Genomic DNA, 19299 nt, shown 5'->3' with positions numbered 1-19299 from the left:
GCTAAGAAAGATGAAAGCTACTGTTCTGGTTTCTCTGTTCTAAATTGAGAATAGTTTCTTTAGCAGATGATGAGTTGTTAATGGTCCTGTTCTAAAATGAGGTGTTGGGAAAGCTTGTCAATTTGCATGTGTAATTCTCGTCGTCCTTGGCTTACCTCTCCCTCACACGGACGAGCTTTTCTGCATCAATCAGCTCCTGTTGGAAACACTGAAGATCAAGTGGATAGGGATTGTGTTCTGTGTGTCAGGCATTAATCCCACACGGTTTGAACTGACTTGTACTTCTCTCACTTTGAGCAGCATTTCCCATATGAGCCATGGCAGCCCCAGTTGTGTCTGACTTGTGTAAGAGCATCTCTCTAAAGTAACTTCCTAGGGCCCTAGCAGTAATTAATTATTTTTTTATTTTAATAAAGTGCAGTAAATGCAGTGACTTTAATAGATTTTAGGGAAGGAAAAAAACAAATTCAGAGGTTCTCTATGCCCCAACTGTAAAGCTCTTCTATTTATAGAACTCTGTGACTCGGAACTCTCAAGAGGGCAAGACCATCTTCTTTTCCCTTTCAGATGAAGACATGATTTTTGGTTGTTTTGAAAAATACTTCAGTAATGGAAGTTGGGGTGTTACTGTGTTTTTTTTCTCCCCTTTTACAAATCTAACAGTCTCAAAAGACAGGAAACCTGCAATTCCATAATGGATCTCTCTGCATCTGTGTGTCTTTTATAGGCAAATGCTTATTAACGAGTATTGCGAACTTCTTGCCAGGCATATGAGGTGTAATGCCAAGTTGTATCTTGTGTTATAGAAGTAGAAGCATTTGGTCCATCCCAGATGTCAGAGAAGATCCTTCTCAGGCTGCTAAAACATCCCAACGTCATCCAGGAGCTGAAATATGATGAGAAGAACAAGAAAGCCCCAGAACACTACCTCTACCAGCGAAACAAGCCTGTCGACTACTTTGTTCTCATTTTGCAGGTCAGATATGCGATTGTGTAGATATGTGCAAAACTTTTAATCTCCTGATATAGCCCCCTCTATGCCTTTTCCAGTTGTTGAAGTTTGTCTTCTTTCAAACATGGGAGGGGAACTATGGCTCCTGGGAACTGCTTCTGCCTCCTTTATGACCTTGCCAACCTTGAAGAGCTCACTCAGCTGCTTTCACCCTCCATTAAACCAGTTGTGAAGGATAGAAAGCACTTCCCACTTTCAGTCACCTGCCAAAAGTTACTTAAGCTTTCACTGTCCCAAGGGTAGATAGTGCAAAGGAATCCCCACTGACGCTGCTTAGAAAATAGGGGTGCAGAAAATGCCACTTCATAGGAATTTGGCCAGCATACTTTATCTGCTGTGCCCTTTCCCTTTGCAAAAGGAGGCATGGGGTGTGTGATGATTTAGAGAAATGACATTTTTCTGTTCAGTTTTGAAGTCTGTACCTGAGGTATAGTGAGAAATGCAAGTTTCAGTGGGGGCCTTGTGCCATCTACTGAACTGACATCACCTCCTGCTACAGCTTGGCAGAATGCAGACCCTGGGATCCCTGCCATTCAAGCCTTTATCCTGCCCTGAGATCCCTGCATTGGTGTGGCTTTTAGATTGGAGCCCTGGGTGGTGCAGGAGGACTGTTTTCTGTGTGTTCTGTACAGGACTGCTTCCAGTGCTGGCATCTCCCAGGTTTTGTTATCAGTCAGGAATGGTTGAATGGCTTAGGTAAAGCTTTACACAGAAATTTAGTTTCTATCTAGCACCATTTAAACAGGAATAGTAATTTCAGAGAGATTTTGCTGGAAATGTTCTCCTCTGTCCTGCATAACTGAAAAATCAGTTTTGGTTGTAAAAACACAGGCATTGTAGCTGAAATTTTAGCACAGAGCTTGAAATCTTAACATGGTCTTTAAAATAGAAAAGGGGAGGGCATGAGTTTAAACACTCTGTGATAAACAGCTATGAAAGCACTGGGATATTATCTTCTGTTGTTTAATTTTTTTTTTTCCCAAGAGTTTTGAGGAGCCACTGGTAGCTCTTTAACTGCTCTTTCTAACATGCTGAATTGTTACAATCTGAAATATTCCAAAGGCAAGATAATCCTCCTGATGTAATGCTGCAAAGATGTAAATTGAGGACATGGGGATGCAAAAGAACAATCAGTTCTTTCTGAGCTATTTTGCAATCAATAAGTATTTAGCAAACACAATTTGCCAGGTCTATAATGCATTTGGAAAAGTGAATGTTGCAGTAAATACATACTACAAAAATGGTAACAAGGTTGGTTCTGCCAGGATCAAGAGGGAATAAATATTCTGCTTTTTTATTTAAATGGATTTAGGATTATTCTCTCACACAGAGGGATCCAGAATGTCTTCACAGTAAATGCATGCCAGTAAACAATTAAAAGTATATTCTTCTTGTATGTAACCAGTCTTTGTCTTGGTGACAAAATTGTACCTTTTGGAAGGCTTATAATGAAGAAATAAGCTACTTTTGTGTCATAGAGTGAAATTGGTTTTAAAAGGGATTTATATGAAGCTGTTGCTTGTGATAGCAGAAAAGTAGATTTGTGAGCTGGGCACTCTCTTCCTGCTAGGCAGATTTTGTGGTTTTTTTTCATCTGGGACAGTTAGATAAACTTACTTGCTATTGGGGCTCATGCAAGTTGAGCTCATTATCACCTTTTTCTGCCCTTGTCCAGTACTGTAAATTTAAAGGCATGATTATTTATTTTAGATGGAGCTTAATGAAATAAACACTTAGAGATAAATAATACCTTCTGGCCTCGTTTTCACCCAATTGTGTTCAGATGATGTTCAGTCTTCTTAGTACACCTGGGATGGGCAGTCTGTCTCCCCTTCCCAACCTAGCCAGAGGAAAAGCATTGCAGGTAATTATGTTGTTTGCCTGAAATTCAAAATTTTGTATTGTTCAGCCTGAAAGCTGGATGAGATCTCTTCTGTCTGCAGTGGTGTGCTGTGAGTCTCAGTGCAGTAAGGATGGATGGACATTAAAAACAAGGCCCACAAAAAAGACAATTACTTTTGTCTACTTATGTACCAGAGTGACTGAGATGTTTTACAGCTCTGTGTGATGTGGTGAGTTCTGTTCTGTAGTCCTGTGTAGGACATAATGTTATAAATTTGGTTGAGCCCACATCAGAAGCAGGTGTACTTGCATGGTAGTGTAGTTTTGTACAGCTTGGGAAGCACTAAGGGTCATTTGTAGGCAAGACTCTGCGAAAGAGCAGGATCTTAACGGTACTGGAATCTGTAAAACTGCTGGAAATCAAGACCAAAGTTGCCCCAAGGCTACTCCTTCAGGAATAAGGGCTTTATTTCTGTGGGAATCTCATCGGTGTAGGCAGCCAGCCTCCTCACACATTATCTCCCATCTCCCTTCCTGTGTTTGTCTTACAGGGAATTCTGTGTGAATGTGAGCTGTGCCCCAGAATATCTAGGTGCTTCAAGATCCCAGATGATTTAAGCTTGTTGTGCTACTGCTGGAGTATTTTTTCACTTCGCAGTTAAGGAGAACAGCCTGGCAACACTTGGAGCAGGACAATAGTGACAACCTAAAGCTGTGTGGCGATCCTGATCCTGCTCCTCTTCAGAGACTTATGGTGGCCACAAGGCATCAAAGACCAGGCTAGCTCAGGGCACAAATCCCTGTTGCCCTTTGGGGTCTGTCCCTGTTCAGGCACTGTTACAAACTGCAGGGACCATGACACTGCTTAGGGATGTTGGGCAAAACTATCTTTCAGGGTTCAAGTCTGATCTTGTGCCTTGAGACCCATGGTCCCTTTTAATTGCAGCTCTCTCTCCTTTTCCTTAACAGGGGAAAGTGGAAGTGGAGGCTGGGAAAGAGGGGATGAAGTTTGAAGCTGGTGCTTTTTCCTACTATGGGGTGATGGCCCTCACAGCATCACCAGGTATGTCCTCTTATCTTCTGCTTCTGGAACAGTCTGAGCTCCTGCACAGGCCTGCCCGGCTGTGTCTGTGGGGGCTGATGGGATTGTCACCTCCTTGGCAGCACAGCCTGCCACACTGTCCCTGGGGCGACTGGCCGGTGTCAACGCTGGCTCTGGCTCCAGCACCCAGCAGTTGGCAGCGGTTTGCCAGCTCCTGGAGGATGTGAGTGTTGACTTTAGCAAGGGATGTGGTTGGTACTGGTGGAAAGCTTTGTAGTTTTGTTCGTGGCAGGGTAGCAGGGAGTGAATTAACAGGAATAAATAATTAGTGGCAGAGAGACATCTAGTGGTGCGAGGAGCAACCGCCCGGTTCGGCTGGGGATGGTTCTCTTTACCAGTCGGTGCCTCAAGCTGTCTTGAGAGAAAGGATGGAGCAGTGCCAGAAAAGCAATTGCTCCTGTCAGCTGGTGTGAAAATGTACCTGAAAAGTCAGTGAGGGGGAGGAGGTGGTGTCTGAGGGTAAAGTGTGAGACACCTACCAGCGCACAAGTGGTAGCCACACAAGGCACCACTTCACTGGCACTGGCAGGCTGGGGAATTCCCATATAATCCACCAATTATTAGCTGGCTTCAGTACTACATTTCAGCATTTGGTGATGTATTTTATTGCCAGAAGTGTTACCACTTATGTCTTGACCTCAGCTAGAAATGTACAGCCCTGCTGGGTGAGCTGGGGCACTGGAGCTGGTGTTGGCCTTCTGCTGACACAAAGCCACTTGTTCAGCTCCAGGGAGAGATGTTTCTCATACTGAAATTGTGTCCTGTCACATCAGGGTTTACATTCCACTTGAGAGGCAGATTGTGTTAATTGTACACTCAAGAGTGCTTCCCTTATATGTGTGTACCTGTATGTACAATATCAAATAATGGTGGAATGGAAATGGTATTGTGAGTTATGAGTGTAACCTTTTAAGACTCTACAATCAGCAGCATTCTCTAGACCTCTGTGAGCTCACTTCTACAGACAAGACTAATTCCTTGATTATGTGCATTTTAATTTGGTCAGTAGCTTATACTTTTTGAGATTTGAGAGATTTTAAAGCATGCAGAGCACTGGTTGGATTTTATCTCAGTAATAACAGCATGTTCATGAGGAATTGTGACGTGTACAACTGCATCATAGCCTCAGCTTTGGCAATATGGGCCAGGCATGGAGCCAGGGTGATCAGGCATGGTCACTTCTACCAGGCTTACATTTGGAAATCACCTGTGGCATTCCTGTTTTGCCAGCATTGTTCAATTTGAATGTTTTCATGTGTTGTTGGGTTTTGGGTGTTTTTTTTTTTTTTTTGTTTTGTTTTGTTGTGTTGTTTTGTTTTGTTTAATGTTCCTAACCTTCCCCACAACCATGCCAGTTGTCCCTAGTCCTATCAGGTCAAATGATCTCCTCTTTGTGGGCCCTGAAATCCATCTTTAATTTCACCATGTCACACTTAAGAATATGCACTATTGTAAAGCAATCTTGGCCAATCTTGAATTTACCTTAAATTGGCTGGCTTTGGTGGCTTTTTTTGGGGGGGGGGGGGGGGGGAGTGGGGGGGCGTTTGGTTTTTTTCCCCTACCTGTAGCAAATCTCTCATTTTGTTGGTTTTGCCTCCAGGTTCAGGGAATTTATTTTATAATGTCTTGTGGCATCATGGGATTTCTGCATAAAAATAAGTTCCTGTTGCTCTGTGTAGACAGGAAAGCTCAGGGAAAGTATAAGTTATTGTAGAATGAAATAAAACTTCTCTTGTGTCCTAAATAAACTACACATGCTTGCTCCCCCTACCTGGAAGATGAAGTCGCTAACAGGAGAATAAAACACTAAAACCAAACCACAAAAAGCCAAAATAACCCCACAAACAAAACCAAAGAAAATAAATTAAAAAAAAAAAAAAGGAAAGAGTGAAGCTTTTCTTTTTTTAACTATGGCTAGGGAAGGATTTGCAATAATGGTGAGCAGTACAATACCCATCCCAATAAGGATGAGCTTGGAGAATCACAGCCTTGCTTGATATTTCACTGGAAACTTGAAGTATCTTTTGGTTTTATTTCTGTGATTTGACTCCCTTAAGGAAGAGCACCCCTGAATGTTTTCTGGCTTGTTTTAATTCTTACCTTCTGGGCTGGAGTGGGCACCTCTGCTCCTTTTGAACTGTTTTAAAAAATGAGTGTACCTTGATGGACTGTTTGGTGCTGGATGATCATTTAAAATAGCAAGTGAAAATTATTTACTTCACTCCAATTCCTTGGTCTTGTTTTTTGTTTTATTCCTAAATTTGATTGTGTTTTTTGGTTTTGCTTTTGTTTTAACCCTTTGCTTTTTCACAGTTGATTTGCACTTCTGGTTTTAGTTTATCAGTTTGTCAGCTGGCTCCTTCCCCTGTCGAATGTGGATAGCTGCCACCTTTCTGGTCGTGATCTCATCCTTTTTCTCTCCCTCTTCTAGTTCCCTTGTCCCTGTCTCGTACCTTTGTTGTCAGCAGAACAGAATTGTTAGCAGCAGGTTCTCCAGGTAAATCTGCATGCTTCTATTTTCACCATTCTTGTGACTGCCCTGATGCCATGAAAAGTCAGCTGCAGTCTGTATTTGTCTGACCCCTTTGCTCGTTAGGGAGAAGTGCAGCACAGAGTTGTGCCTGACAGGTAGGTATCCTGAACTTTTGTTTATGGTAACTGGTCAGTCATCAAAGTGGGATGAACTAAAAATGCATTTAAGAAAATGTATCTGGTAATGTGTTCTTGTTCTTTTTTCTCATATGAATGCTGGTGGAAAATTAGGAGGGGGAATTTTTTAGAAGAATGTATTCTCCCCCAAGATGAGGCATAAAAAATTCTGAGGAAAATATGTTCGGCAGAGGGAGAATGTCTGCTGTTAAACTGCCATAAAAGGAAGACTTACTTAATGAAAGTGTTTTATATTCTCTTGTGGGTAAATTCTATGGTTTGTATACAGTCTAGCCATTTCAATTCCTGGAAAGCTTTGAGCTTTCTCTCAGTGAGGTTAATGTCCTGTGCCAGGGACTGGCACTGTGATCTGCTGAGTGGATGGATTTGCAGTGGAATGCACTAGAAGTTTGGGAGGATTTTTCTGGTTCCTGTTGTGCTTAAGACCTTTCATTGCTGTATCACCAAATTGACTGGCACAGAAATTCTTCTGGAGTACAGAGACCAAGAAGGGAACAAACTGGGCCAAAAAAGAGCTCTGAGATGTGATTGAGAGATTGTAGATTGGGAAATATCAAGGACTGAGCTTTCATGCATGGAGTGGTTGGGAAAAACGGAAACCCATCAAGAAAGTCTGTAGGAAGAGAAGAATCCTAAAATAGTTTGGGCCACAGTGAGCATATGTCTTCCTTTTGAAGTTTTTTCTGTTTTTTTTTTTTGTCTTTCCTCAGTACTAAAAACAAATAGAATATGATATGCATATTTAAGTGAAACATATCTTAAACATTAATGCATGTCATGCATTTTATACACTTTCACTATCTGCTTCCTGTATTTCACCCTCTTTCTTTAACTTTAGAAAATATATTTCATCATTGGTCCCTAAATTATCTTCAGGCACGTTCTGAACAAACTACAGGTTGTTGCCTTTCAGGGTTTTCTTTTCCTGCCCTGTTAAAGTTTCATGCTACTAAACACCAAAGAAGGGAGAGAAATTTAATCGTTCTTTAATTGAAGTATCTGATGGCTCTCCTTTAAGCTTGGCAACTTCAAGTTTCTTTCTTGTTTTGGTTCTTTTGTTTTGCCAGGTCTTCTTCTTTTACTTTTATTTTTCCTTTTCCATTCTACAAATAATTATACACTTTACAAAGGTTGTTTCCAGTATAAATGCCAAGCATACTTTCATAACTTTTCCCCCAGTTAAATAAAAAAAATACAAAAAATAAACAAAGGAAAATAATAGTGTGAAGAATCTCCTTTGTAAGGAACTGATAGTGTAAGCCTGGTCACTGTGGCAGTGTGGTTCCAGTTTTAATGAAACTCAGCCCTTTTGTGGGGTGCTTACGAAAATAATCCTGTTGTTTAAACGTATATTTGTAATGCACTTGTACTGATGTCCTTCTTGTGGCTTGTGCTCTTTATCCCCTCTATAGAAAGGTGAAGAATATGGGAAAACCTGGGTAGTGAAGCTCTAATATGGACCTGCCTGGTGTTTGTCATCTGTTCTTTCTGTGCCCTTTCCTCTTCATTATTTTCTCCTTCCCTGGACTGAATGTGATCCAGAACTTATGTTGTTTCCCTCACATTTTTAGGAATAATACCTTTTTGTTCTGTCCTTTTGTCTCACCTCTCCCTTTTTTTCTTGTAATGCTTTGCCATGTTGCTCTATCTCCTTTGTTTTTTTATTGGTAATGTACTGTAAGATCCCTGGTGGAAAGAAAAGGCAGGTGCAAGTCGCACTAGTGTAAAGTTGTTCCAGATGGAAGCCTTTATGCCAAGCAGCAATGATGCTGTTCTTGTCACACACAGCCATATTTTGTATATACAAAGATGTGGGAAGAAGGAAAAATTCATCCAGCCTTCACAGTTCCTTGTTCTCCAGTGGGAATTTCAGCATCAGGCCCTGCATGCAGGTAGAGTTTTGGCCTGGCAGCAGTTATTGCAGCCTGCTGTGGCTTTCAAGTTGACAAGTTGGCACAGAGGAAAACCTTGCAAAGCTCTGAGTGCTTCCCCCTAAGCCTACACTTGGTGTTACAATAGTGTAGAAATGGTGGGGAAATTATCAAGTTGTCAGAACCTGTATTTTTTTGTTCCCCTTTTTAAAATTGCAAGGAAGATAACATCAGAAGGATTTAAAGTAGGGAATGAGAATCAGGACAATTCTGCATTCTTAAGTGTTAGGTTTAGGAAAGGCTGGATTCGGAGATGTGGAACAGGCTGTCATGTGGACAAGGAGATACTGTATTTCTAGGGATTGAGTGGCAGAGGTAGGGTTAAATTTAAGGGAGGTTTTTTTTGGGTTTTTTAAGAAATAAAATTATATGTAGAAAAGTCTTTAAAAAAAAGAATTTGAAAAGCTTGTAAATATATGTTTGTTGATTTGCCCAAAGAGACTTTTTATTTTAAGATTATATGGAAATTATCTTTCAGCTTGAGAATGGGGATCATGTGGTAAGTAGCGTAGTTTACATCAAGTTTGAGTTTGGGCTGGCTGAATGAGTTTTAAGTGCATTAAGATCCAAAAATTCTCTCACCCCAAAGATAGTTCTTTGATCAGTATGTAACTATGTGTGTGCCCAGGGAGCAGCCCTTCTGCAGGAGGAAGGACCCCTGTCTTCTGGGTCACTGCGTGGGTGGAAGCCACAGATGCAGAATGTCTGTGGTGTCCCAAAACCACTTTTGCTTTGGATAGACTGTATCCAGTCACACTCACAGGGGTCTTCACAAGTGAAACCCTGCAGGACTTAAAGACCAATGGTGGAAAATTATGTCTGTAGTGTTCTCCTTTCTTGGACACAGATTTTTCTCTGTGGTGTGGGCTGTTTTGCCTGTGTCACTGGCTGGCATGTACTACATAGAGTTTGCTTTCCTTCACTGAGGTTTTGCCACTTCAAGCACTAAGAGGAAATGTTGAAGTAATTGTCATGTGCACAGCACTCTGGTCCACTGAGGGCTCTGTTACTCCTACTGAAAATGTCTGCTCTAGCTCAGGGAACAATGCATATGTAGGTACTAGATGGAATGAAAGGGGGTAAAGTTCAGCTGGGACTGACTGTGGATGAAAGTAACAATGTAAGAAAAAAAAAATATTAAGCATGGTCAGACTATCAAGATCTGCTGTAAGGGAGCCTTGGGAAGTTACCTTTCTGTGGTAGTTTCTGCTCATCAGCTGAAGCACTGTGTTCTCAAGGCATGTCTGTTGCAGCATAAACAACTTCAGGTTTGTTTAGGGCATACTCAGTGATGCTGGCTACTGTGTACCATTTTTCAGGATAATTTGATTGTTTAGCCGCATATCTACTTATGAATGGATTAAGCATTTGCAGTTCATTTGTGCTACGTCACAATTTATTATGTCCCTTTGAAACTGGTGACTTTAAAAGTTTTCTACTTGATTTAAGAAATCTCTTGCTCTTGCCTGTTTCTTAGCCGAAAACAAATCTCCACCTCGGCCCTGTGGCTTGAATCACTCAGACTCTTTAAATCGGAGCGATCGCATTGACGCAGTGACCCCGACGTTAGGGAGCAGCAACAACCAGCTGAACGCGTCCTTCCTCCAAGTGTATGTTCCAGACTACTCAGTGAAAGCCCTCACAGACATTCAGTTTGTCAAGGTAGGAAAAAAGCTAGAAAGACCCTGCTGGAAAGTCGTGTTTGGCTGGTAGGATGGAGAGCCTGGGGAAGGGAATTCCCTCTAAATTCCTCTGTGAGTAAATGGCATTATGAAAGCAGCTGTTTAAAAGTTACTTTAAACCACTTTTTTTTTTTTCCAATATCTGCTGTCCACTGTTTTGTCTTCACTGTTCTTCTCATTTGGACTTGTAAGTAGGTTGGTCACATAATTTTCTGGATTTCAGGTCCTTTGAGGAAATATTATAGAAAATAACCTCTCTGCTTTTAGTCAAACCAATCCTTGTGAAGCTTTTGGATCCATCTGAAATGGAGACCTTTTATTATCAGACCCTGTCCCTTTTCTAAGGGATGAGACATTTACTGTTGGTTGCAGTTTTTATTCACTTCTGACTTTGGTTTCAGTTTGGGGTTCTTGATCTTACTTTCCGACTTGCCATCCTTCTTCTGCTTGGAGAAGTCTTGGACATTTCTCTTTATCTTAACTTCACATGTATTAGGCTCATGTCTCATACTACCAGTGAGTTGCTGCATGAAATACAGCTCTGTCCCCCAGCATGGTGCATCCCACGCTGAAATGTGTGCGAGTCCTGTGGGAGAGGAAATCTAGCTGAGCTGAGGAACAGCTGATGCTGGCAGCAATTCCTGCCCAGCTGGCAGTCCAGGGAAGCTGATGTCCCATGGCCAGAAGTTGACATTGATGCTTTTCTTAAATTAAGTGCATGTTCACAGTTTGTATGCAACTCAAGTGATTTGTGAACTTAGCTTCTGTTAGTTAATTCAATGTTTAGAATGTGGAAATAAGGTAGACATACTGGAATGCTTAACTGAGTATTCTGTATCCAAATTTTAAAAGGAGAATGAAGTCTTGCTGTCAAAACTATGAGATGCGAGCGTACTGGTCAATGGCTCAGTCCTTCAAAGATTATATCAGTAGATATTTATCAGTGAACAAGTGATTCTCACTACAGATTTCAATGGCTAATCTGATTTATAGAACAGCTGCTCACCCTGTACTGGTTTATATGGAGTCCTTCCAAATCTCACTGTGTTCATACTAAGACTAATGAATGTTAATGAAACTGTCCTGGTATCTCTGCAGTCAGACTTGCACACCTCCTGCATCACTCTGCTTTACGTGTAGGTCAGAGTACTCAACATTAGTGTTTTCACTGTGCCACATGGTCATTCATTCAATTAATACCTTGTAAAACCAGGGTTGTGACCTGCTCATGCATGTTTGGATTTTGCTTTTGGAGTTGTGACCTGGTCCATCTGACTCTGTCCATTTCCAGTCCCTCTTCTTGTGTTGCTAATGAAATATATGGTTTTCTGTAAATCATTTCATCTCTTCCACCTTCCTGCCTGCCAAGATCACCCACTGCTGTGGGTTCATGGGGCTGCCAGTGCACATGTATCTTGCTGCCTGTCCTGGCTGAGCAGGTTGGCCTGGAGGAGTTCACAGGGCTGATTGCTTGTGACTCCAAGAGGAGTTCTGCCTTCCACCACCACGTGCAGATGTGTGAGGCTTCCCTGTCCCTGGGGCATCGTGGGCACTGACACTCTGTGCTCTAGGCCAGCTCCTGAAATCACAGTTCTGCCGAGTGCAGACAGTTCTTGCAGAGACCAGTGGAAAACTTCATGGGTTGCTAATTTGGACTCATCTCTGTGGGCATCCCAGTGTTTTCTAGAATCAAATGTCCTTATGTATAAGGCTGTAGCTCTGTTTGCTGGCCTAGACAAGAGCAGGAATGCTTGTACTCTATACTTGTACTATAGAGCTGGCTTGGCTCTATAGGGACACTTAGAGCCTCACCAGGAGCTCACTGAAGTTGGGAGAAAGACTTCACTGATCTCTGGTTCTGGTCCTAAAGGTGTGCATGGTTAGAGGGAAATGTAGGTCTGATTCAAAAATCTCTGCATAGGAATAAATCCCTGCCTTTGAACAGCATGGTGATTGCACAGCACTGTTCTTCCACCCTCCCTGGAAATGTCACCATGTTGTGGGTGCTGAGCTGGGATGCTCTAGGCTTGCACAGTGCAGGGATGTTTTATGGAAACAGGTAAAGAGGGGTTGAAGTGTGGTCATCTGGACGGGGAGGAAACTTTATCTTCTCTGTGTGTTCCACAAGAGATGTTGAAATGTAGATGACTTTTTTTTGTTTCTTCCCTGTTCTTGGAGCAGATCTCAAGACAGCAGTACCAAAATGCCCTGATGGCATCCCGGATGGACAAAACACCTCAGTCCTCGGACAGTGAAAACACTAAAATCGAACTGACTCTTACGGAGCTGCACGATGGTTTGCCAGACGAGACAGCAAACCTGCTGAATGAACAGAACTGTGTGACTCACAGCAAGCCCAACCACAGTATGCACAGTGAAGGAGCCATCTAGGAGCTGACTCCCCACAATCCACCCATCCCATCTCCTCAGCAGGACCAGCCCTCGCTCCTTCCTGCCTCCTCCCCGAGTGTGAACACCGTTAGTGCGTGCTTGCAACACTGCTGCATCCAGTGTTCTGAGACCAAAGACTTTTGCGTCCGTTCTGGGAGCAGAAGAGGAAGAAACAGGAAGAAAGGAGCAAAGAGCAAGAGAGACTAAAGACCCAAACATAATTTGGGAATGGTGAGCCACCCTTGAGAACGATGAAAATTCTTGCAAAGTAGAATTATGTTTATTTTTTATCTGTACTTTTGATCCTTGTTGGGTTTTTCCTCCTCAAATGCATATGGGGAAGTTTAAAAGCTCCCCTATTATTTTTTCAAGAGAGATCATGTTTTTAAAAAGTATTTTGAAGAGTTTTAAATTGTTTCTGTCCCTCATGAACCTCAAATGGGCTCTGTCATGGTTTTGTGAATTGGCTCCAATGTCCTTAGGCCTCTTCTCACCCCTCTGTGGTCCTTTTTGTTGCCCTGTTGAAAAAGTTAGTAACTGGTACTTGTATGTTATTTGTGTCCTAAGAATGAGCAAGCTTCAAGGAACCTCTGGTTTCAGCCACCTGGAGGACCAAGACATGAGGATTATTATATTCTTGCAGTTAATTTTCAGGGAAGGTGTGGTTACTTTGCTATTTAATAATGTTTCAAGTTTCGGAAAGTTTCTTTGTTAAACAGACAAAAGCATTGTTACACTTACAGTTTTGTAACCTCCAAAACCTTTGTGTGTGTTAAAGATGATACTGGGGGGAAAGGAATTAATTAGCAATACTGCAGTCTGGTGAAATGAAAGCTGGGTGTGATATTCCATAGTGAAGTAACTGGGTGATTTTTCATTGATTTTCCTGACAATTGCATGGTGAAGTAATGTATGCACCCTGAGACACCACGTCTTTAAACACTCCCGTGCTGTAGTGGTCTGTGCACCATTACCTTGGCCAGAGCAGATGGTCCAGCCTTTGCTGAGTATCAGGACATCAGTCCCTGTCCCCCCTGTAATCTCTAATATTAACACAGAAGATGCTGCTACAGTTACACCCAAAGTACATGCTCCAGGTGACAGTAAACCTCTGCCAGTGCAAGGATGGCCACTGCTGAGGAACCAGAGCCATCCTCTCCTCTCCAAGGGCTGTCAAAACTTTCCAGACGCGAGTGTATTGCACTTCAGGGATTCAGAGAGGTTCATTTCCAGGCTGTTCCCAGCCACATTCATTCCCTTGAGTGGATTTAGTGCATTTCCTTCTCTGTTGCCCCTTTTAACAGCCATTGTAGGGATTAGCAAGGTAGCAGAGCAGAGATCCTCCCTCCAGTGCAGGGTAACACCTGCCTTGGGCAGCAGAAACCAATTCCTCCACCCCAAAAACCTGGATGCAGACTGGGTGCCAGCAAGAGACACCCTGTGGCAGTTGTGCATCACCCATTTCCATAGATGGAGTCAAAGATCTCAAATGAATAAAAAAGGAAAGTTGTTCTCCCTCAGTCCTCTCCCCTTCTAATGCTGTCTCAGACAAAATGTGAACATTGTCCTCAGTATCTGGACTGATGAATCAGGCTTTGTGGTTTCTCTGTTTCAAGACCCTGCTATGGCCCCTGGCTGTGTAGCATTTCCCTTTCTTTACACATGGATAATCTCTCTGGGGACACCCAAAGAAGCCCCCAGTCCCAAATGCAACTGCCAGAGCTCTCTGTGCCTGCAGGCCTGCCCCATCTCTCCTGCTCTTGGGCTGTGAAAGGCACTCACTGCAAATTCCTGTGGTCTGTCTGTGTGCCTGGTGGCTGGAAAGGTGCAATATTCCATTGCAGGATCTCCCTATGGGAATTGGAGTGTGTGGTGTCAGAACCAATTGGGTTTGCCTGTCTTCCTCCTCTTCCTCCTCTCTCTTCCAAGCTTCAGAAAGCAGTCCTAATTTTTGCTGTCCACTCTGCTGGGAGCCACCCATGAGGATGAAGTCCCTGCAAGGGACATAGAAATTGCACAGTATCCAACTTGTTCAGTGAGGAGGAAACAGGCCCTCCAAAGTCTTGCTCTCACATGTAGCTTTTTGACTTTATCCCATCTGAAAGTGTTTTCTTAGCCTCCATCCCACCCTTGCTCTGATGTGCACCAGCCCAGCACTGCTGAGAGCACAAGGCTTGGCAGCAGCATGGGCTGGCCTAAGCCTTGAGCCTTCCCAGAGAGCTGCCAATATTGCACCTTTCTCAGAGAGCAAAATGTCCAGATGTTACAGCATTTGCAGTTTTTATCTAGGTTGCTGAATGTAAAAGTTTGTTTGACACAGTGGTGAACTTGAGATGCAGTATCCATTTTGTCAAACCTGCCAAAGGAGGGAAGGCTCAAGTCAAGGCAGCTCTCTCCAGGATGAGGTTGCTTGCTGGATCTGACTTCTGCTTCTTCTGGCAGGTTAAGGATTTGTTTCAATGTCTGTTTCCCTTTTTAAAAAAAAAAAAGAAAAAAAAAAGAAAAATACAAAAAAAAAGCGCCAGTTTTTCCAACCAAAGCCATGTGATCCCAAAGCAAATGCCTCCTGCTTCTGCCCATGCTGCACTGCTCCAAAATTTGCAGGCGATTTTTTGCATGACTGTTTTTCATCATTTGTACAGATCAAATAATGGAAAGTGAAGTAATTTCACTTAATTTCTATAAAAATAGTTGATTATAGATATGTTTCATATGGAAAATACGTACCTGACCCAGAGGGGTTAGGAGCTGCTACTAATTAGCTTGAAGAACAAAGCATGGTCCTCTCCCTGGAGGGGAAAAAAATCCAGTGTCCCTGTTCTCAGGGTATTTACAGTTTTACTGTTTAACAAATGCAAGGGGTTCCCAGCTCTCCTGGTGGGAACCATCACAGCAGAGGAGCCCCGTGCCCAGCTCAGGATCCCTCTGAGCCTTGGGACGGTGTTTGTGATGCCAGGGCTTGGCTCTCCTGACTGCAGTGGAGATGCCGTGGTACCTGATCCGTGCCCTTGCAGGGGTGTCCTGCCCGAGCAGATCTGCCCCCTCTGCCTCGCGGGGCACTCGGGTGCCGTGCTGCAGGGCCGTGGGGACGCACGGCTGGTCACCACAGCGCAGGGCACCAGCTGGTGGCTTTGGGAATCCTTGGACTTGACCTCAGACCTTGGCCAGGCTTTGACTTGTAGAAAGGATACTGCATCTTCCTATGTCAACTCCTGCTGCTGCCTTTGATCCCCTTACCCGTCTGCCTCTGGGTGCAGGCAGCAGGGTGGATGATGGCCTGTTGGCCAGGGGAGGCTGGGAGGGCATCTAGCCATGGTTTCTACTGTCAATACAATTTTGCACAAGAGTTCTTTGAAGTGAGATTTTCAACACTAATATCTTAAATGCACAACTGTGAATTATATCTTTTACACTCCTGTTGGTTGAATTTCCTTTAAATGAAATGAACCTGAATCTGTTGTAACTATGATTTATTTTTTTAAATTCTGTATTGCCAAATCTTTGTAAAGAGTGAAGGAATGTTCTTGCTTTCCAGGGAGAATCTTTCTCCAAATGAGACTGACTCTGATGATGTGGAGATCATATGAAGCACGTTAGTTCTGAGAGGAGAGGGGCTCAGTGAGGGGCTTAGCAAACCAGCCTCAGCCACTCTGTGCTGCAAGTTCAGACCCTTCAGAGTTTACAAAGTGCTTGTTGTTCTGTTCCCAGCTTGTCCACTTCCTGAAATCCTGGTGCAGCTGGAGACTGCTGCCCTGGAGGAGCTTTGGTTGGGTTATCCCACAGTGGGATGAGGAGTGCTGGCAGGCTGGCTGGTGGGCAGGGGCCCCAAGGCTGGTGTGGCAGGAAAAGGTGCTCCCCCCGTCTAGATGTAGCAGGAAAGGAAGCTCCACAGGGCAGATCCTTTTGCTCACCACTTCTGTTCCAAACCTGTGTCATGTATAGTTCCCTCTCACATTCTTTTTGCTTCTGTAAGCTCCTGCTCCTGACTGAGCAGGAATGGGATGATGCTGAGACCTGCGCGGGGGCAGCTGGAGCTGACTGCTGCAGGCGTGCAGTTCTTAGGCCTGTTGGAAGAAGGGTTAGCCACTCGTTCACATTGTGCTCGCTTTTCTGTTCCTCCTCTCTTCTCCTGGACTCACTTCCCTTTTCCTCACCAGTGGGGGCTTTTTTGTTTGTTTTTCTTCTTTAAGTGCCTTTTTGTGTGGGTGGGGCTGGCAAGAGTAGGAGTTTCAGGATGTGGCCCTTTGCACTCAGACCTGGAGAAAGCTCAGGGCTAGCAGGGCGAGTTGCCCCCATGGCCTACACACATCACCCATTGCTGCTTCTCAGCCTTCAGGGCCCAGCTTGGATGAGGATGAGATTTGGCACTGGTGGTGTCAGGCTCTGCTTCAAATCAGCCCAAAGAAAACCAAAGAGATAGCTTTGTGTGAGGGGCTGCTTGGGCAGTGGTGGTGCTTCCTGTGATCTCTGCAGAGCTCAGCCAAGGGGTGTAGGGGTGCTGATGGCAAAAAGCAACCCTTTCCTCCTCATGAGCATCCTGTGTAAGCATCCTACGTGATGGAGAACACAGCCACATTCTCCAGGACCCCTTGGAATTTGCATCTTCCTTGTGCAGAATTACATTCTCTATAGAAATCATTCCCACATGAAAGATGTACCATATTTTATACAATATCTAATACACACATCTGTGGTTGTAAATCTAGTACCTGTGTACCAATTATCAAGTTATCCAGTGTCTGGATTACCAGTAGAAAACTGGGGCTGGGGAAGGATGCTGCAGTGTACCTCTTGTGATGCTGACTTGAGGCTTCATCCCAAAGGTGCCCACCCAGCACTGAGGGGTCCCTGTGTCCACACTGTGCCCTCTCCCAAGGCAAGAACCCTGTCTGTGGTGTGGTACAGCCCCAGATGTGCTGCCTGTGCCACCACCTGGCTTTACACTGGGGCTCTACATAAGTACATGTTCCCTGGATACTGAGGGTTGGTTTGGCCCAGCAGTGAAAAGATGAGCTTAACCAACACAATCAGGGATCTTCCCATGACGTGGATGATAGAGCAGCCTTCATCTGTCTTAGCCAGCAGGGAGGACAGGCTCTGCATCACAAGCTGGGCTGGGCAGCCACCTTCATCCCTGCACTGCTGTTACGCTTGGTCCATCAGCTGCAGGTCTCTTGTTGGTGTGATGTCTGTGGTGATTCTGGCCTCGCTCCCATATGTGGGCAGCACAGGGGAGCTGGACATTCATGGCTTCCTGCAGAGCCCCCTCAACAACCCTCTGTGGTGTCTTCCTCTTCACCTCCAGGTGAGCCTGGCTTCATGCTGGGTTGTGTTCCTCTGGGGTCAGTCTCAGGGCTGCATCCACATGAGGAGATGCTGTTGCTGTGGGTCCAAGGCAATACAGCTGAGCTTTTCCATCTGGTGTTGTGCTTTTCTTCCTGAGCTTTAGGGATGGGAAGGGTTTGCTGGAAAGCTGCCTCCAGCCAGTGGCATGGTACAGGTGGCAGATGGGGTTGTTTCATACGTTGGTAGCACTGAATTCAGTCAAACTGATGTCTTCTTCCTGTTATCCTAAGGTCAGACTCTGTAGAAGTTCTTCACATTGGAAATACGGTACTCAAAGCTGCTGATCTGTCTCCAGCTGAAAAACATCATTCTCCTCTCAGGTTTTGCCTTTGGGCTCTGTTTTCCTCTGAGTGGGGCTGATCATCACTAGGATCCTGCAGTGGATGGTGCCCTGGCTGCTCTTGCTCCTTCAGTGCAGATTTCTGGCTAAAGGAGTGTTTGGTGTTTGATCCTCCCCCAAAAGCAGAGGTTTGGCTGGGCTTGGCAGAAGTGGCCTGCCATGGAACTGGGCTAGAGGTTTGTCACCCGTTGTGAGCTTGAAACATGAAAAGGCTGCAGGTGGCTCCAGCGTTCAAGGGGTAGATTTGATTTCTTTGTTGTCTTCTCCTCCGGAGAGCAGCGTGGCAGTTGGTTGGTAGCAGGATTTGCTGGGCAGGAAGGGCTTGTCCCAGCATTTGGTGTTTGGTGTAGCAGTCTAGCTACACCAAATCCCTTCTCAACTGTTTGCTGATCACAGAACTTTATTATAGGAGGTGGTGTTTTATATTTGTTGAACCAAATCCTTTTAAATGCAAGAGAAAAACTAGTTGGTGTCAGATGCCTTTAGTTGGAAGTGCCAATATGGAAATCATGTCCCAAAGATCACTGTGGAGTGGGTGAGGGGTTCCTGATGAGCTCCTCAGCAGTGACAGACTGTCCAGGCCTAGATCAGCTCTAGTGTCATTCCTGCTTTAAAATCTCAGGTCCAGCAGGCTGGGCTGGGCTGGGCTGGCTTGGCTGGTGGGTTTTCACCCAGGGTACGTAGCTCTGTCCTTCTGCATTGTGCTGGCTTGGATTCAGCAGTGTGGCTTCTGTGACAGCTGTGTCCACATCGGCCACAGCTGCTCCTCTGCTCCGCTCACTGGGCTTTAGCTGAATGTTCAGGAAGGTGAGAAGGAGGGGCAGCAGTCAGGAGCAGCCATGCTGCAGCCATTCTGCCTTCATTTCTCATACTGAGGAGATGCTGCTCAAGGGACACTGCCTTCCTTGGAGATCACGTGGAATTTGGTGAGTGGAAACCCACCACAACCCCAGCAGCAGTGCTGTGGTCCCATTTGATCCATG

At 44.4% G+C, this 19299-nt stretch overlaps 1 protein-coding gene across 1 annotated transcript in view; it reads left to right on the top strand.

Annotated features, from left to right (window-relative positions):
• The window catches only part of CNNM2 (cyclin and CBS domain divalent metal cation transport mediator 2), a 110157-nt gene extending 97141 nt beyond the window's left edge, over nucleotides 1–13016 (top strand). Inside the window, exons 4-8 of the mRNA XM_062496184.1 lie at nucleotides 807–976; nucleotides 3824–3917; nucleotides 6388–6453; nucleotides 10035–10219; nucleotides 12421–13016. Coding sequence (XP_062352168.1) covers nucleotides 807–976; nucleotides 3824–3917; nucleotides 6388–6453; nucleotides 10035–10219; nucleotides 12421–12630 — 725 coding nt within the window. The 3' untranslated portion in view covers nucleotides 12631–13016. The remainder of the gene's footprint in view (nucleotides 1–806; nucleotides 977–3823; nucleotides 3918–6387; nucleotides 6454–10034; nucleotides 10220–12420) is intronic.
• The last annotated feature ends 6283 nt before the right edge of the window (nucleotides 13017–19299 follow it).

This window comes from Cinclus cinclus, chromosome 7 (assembly GCF_963662255.1).
Source record: "Cinclus cinclus chromosome 7, bCinCin1.1, whole genome shotgun sequence".
In the NCBI taxonomy this organism is placed as follows: Eukaryota; Metazoa; Chordata; class Aves; order Passeriformes; family Cinclidae; genus Cinclus; species Cinclus cinclus.
Note: the sequence above shows the minus strand (reverse complement) of the source record. Positions and strands in the feature narration are given on the sequence as shown.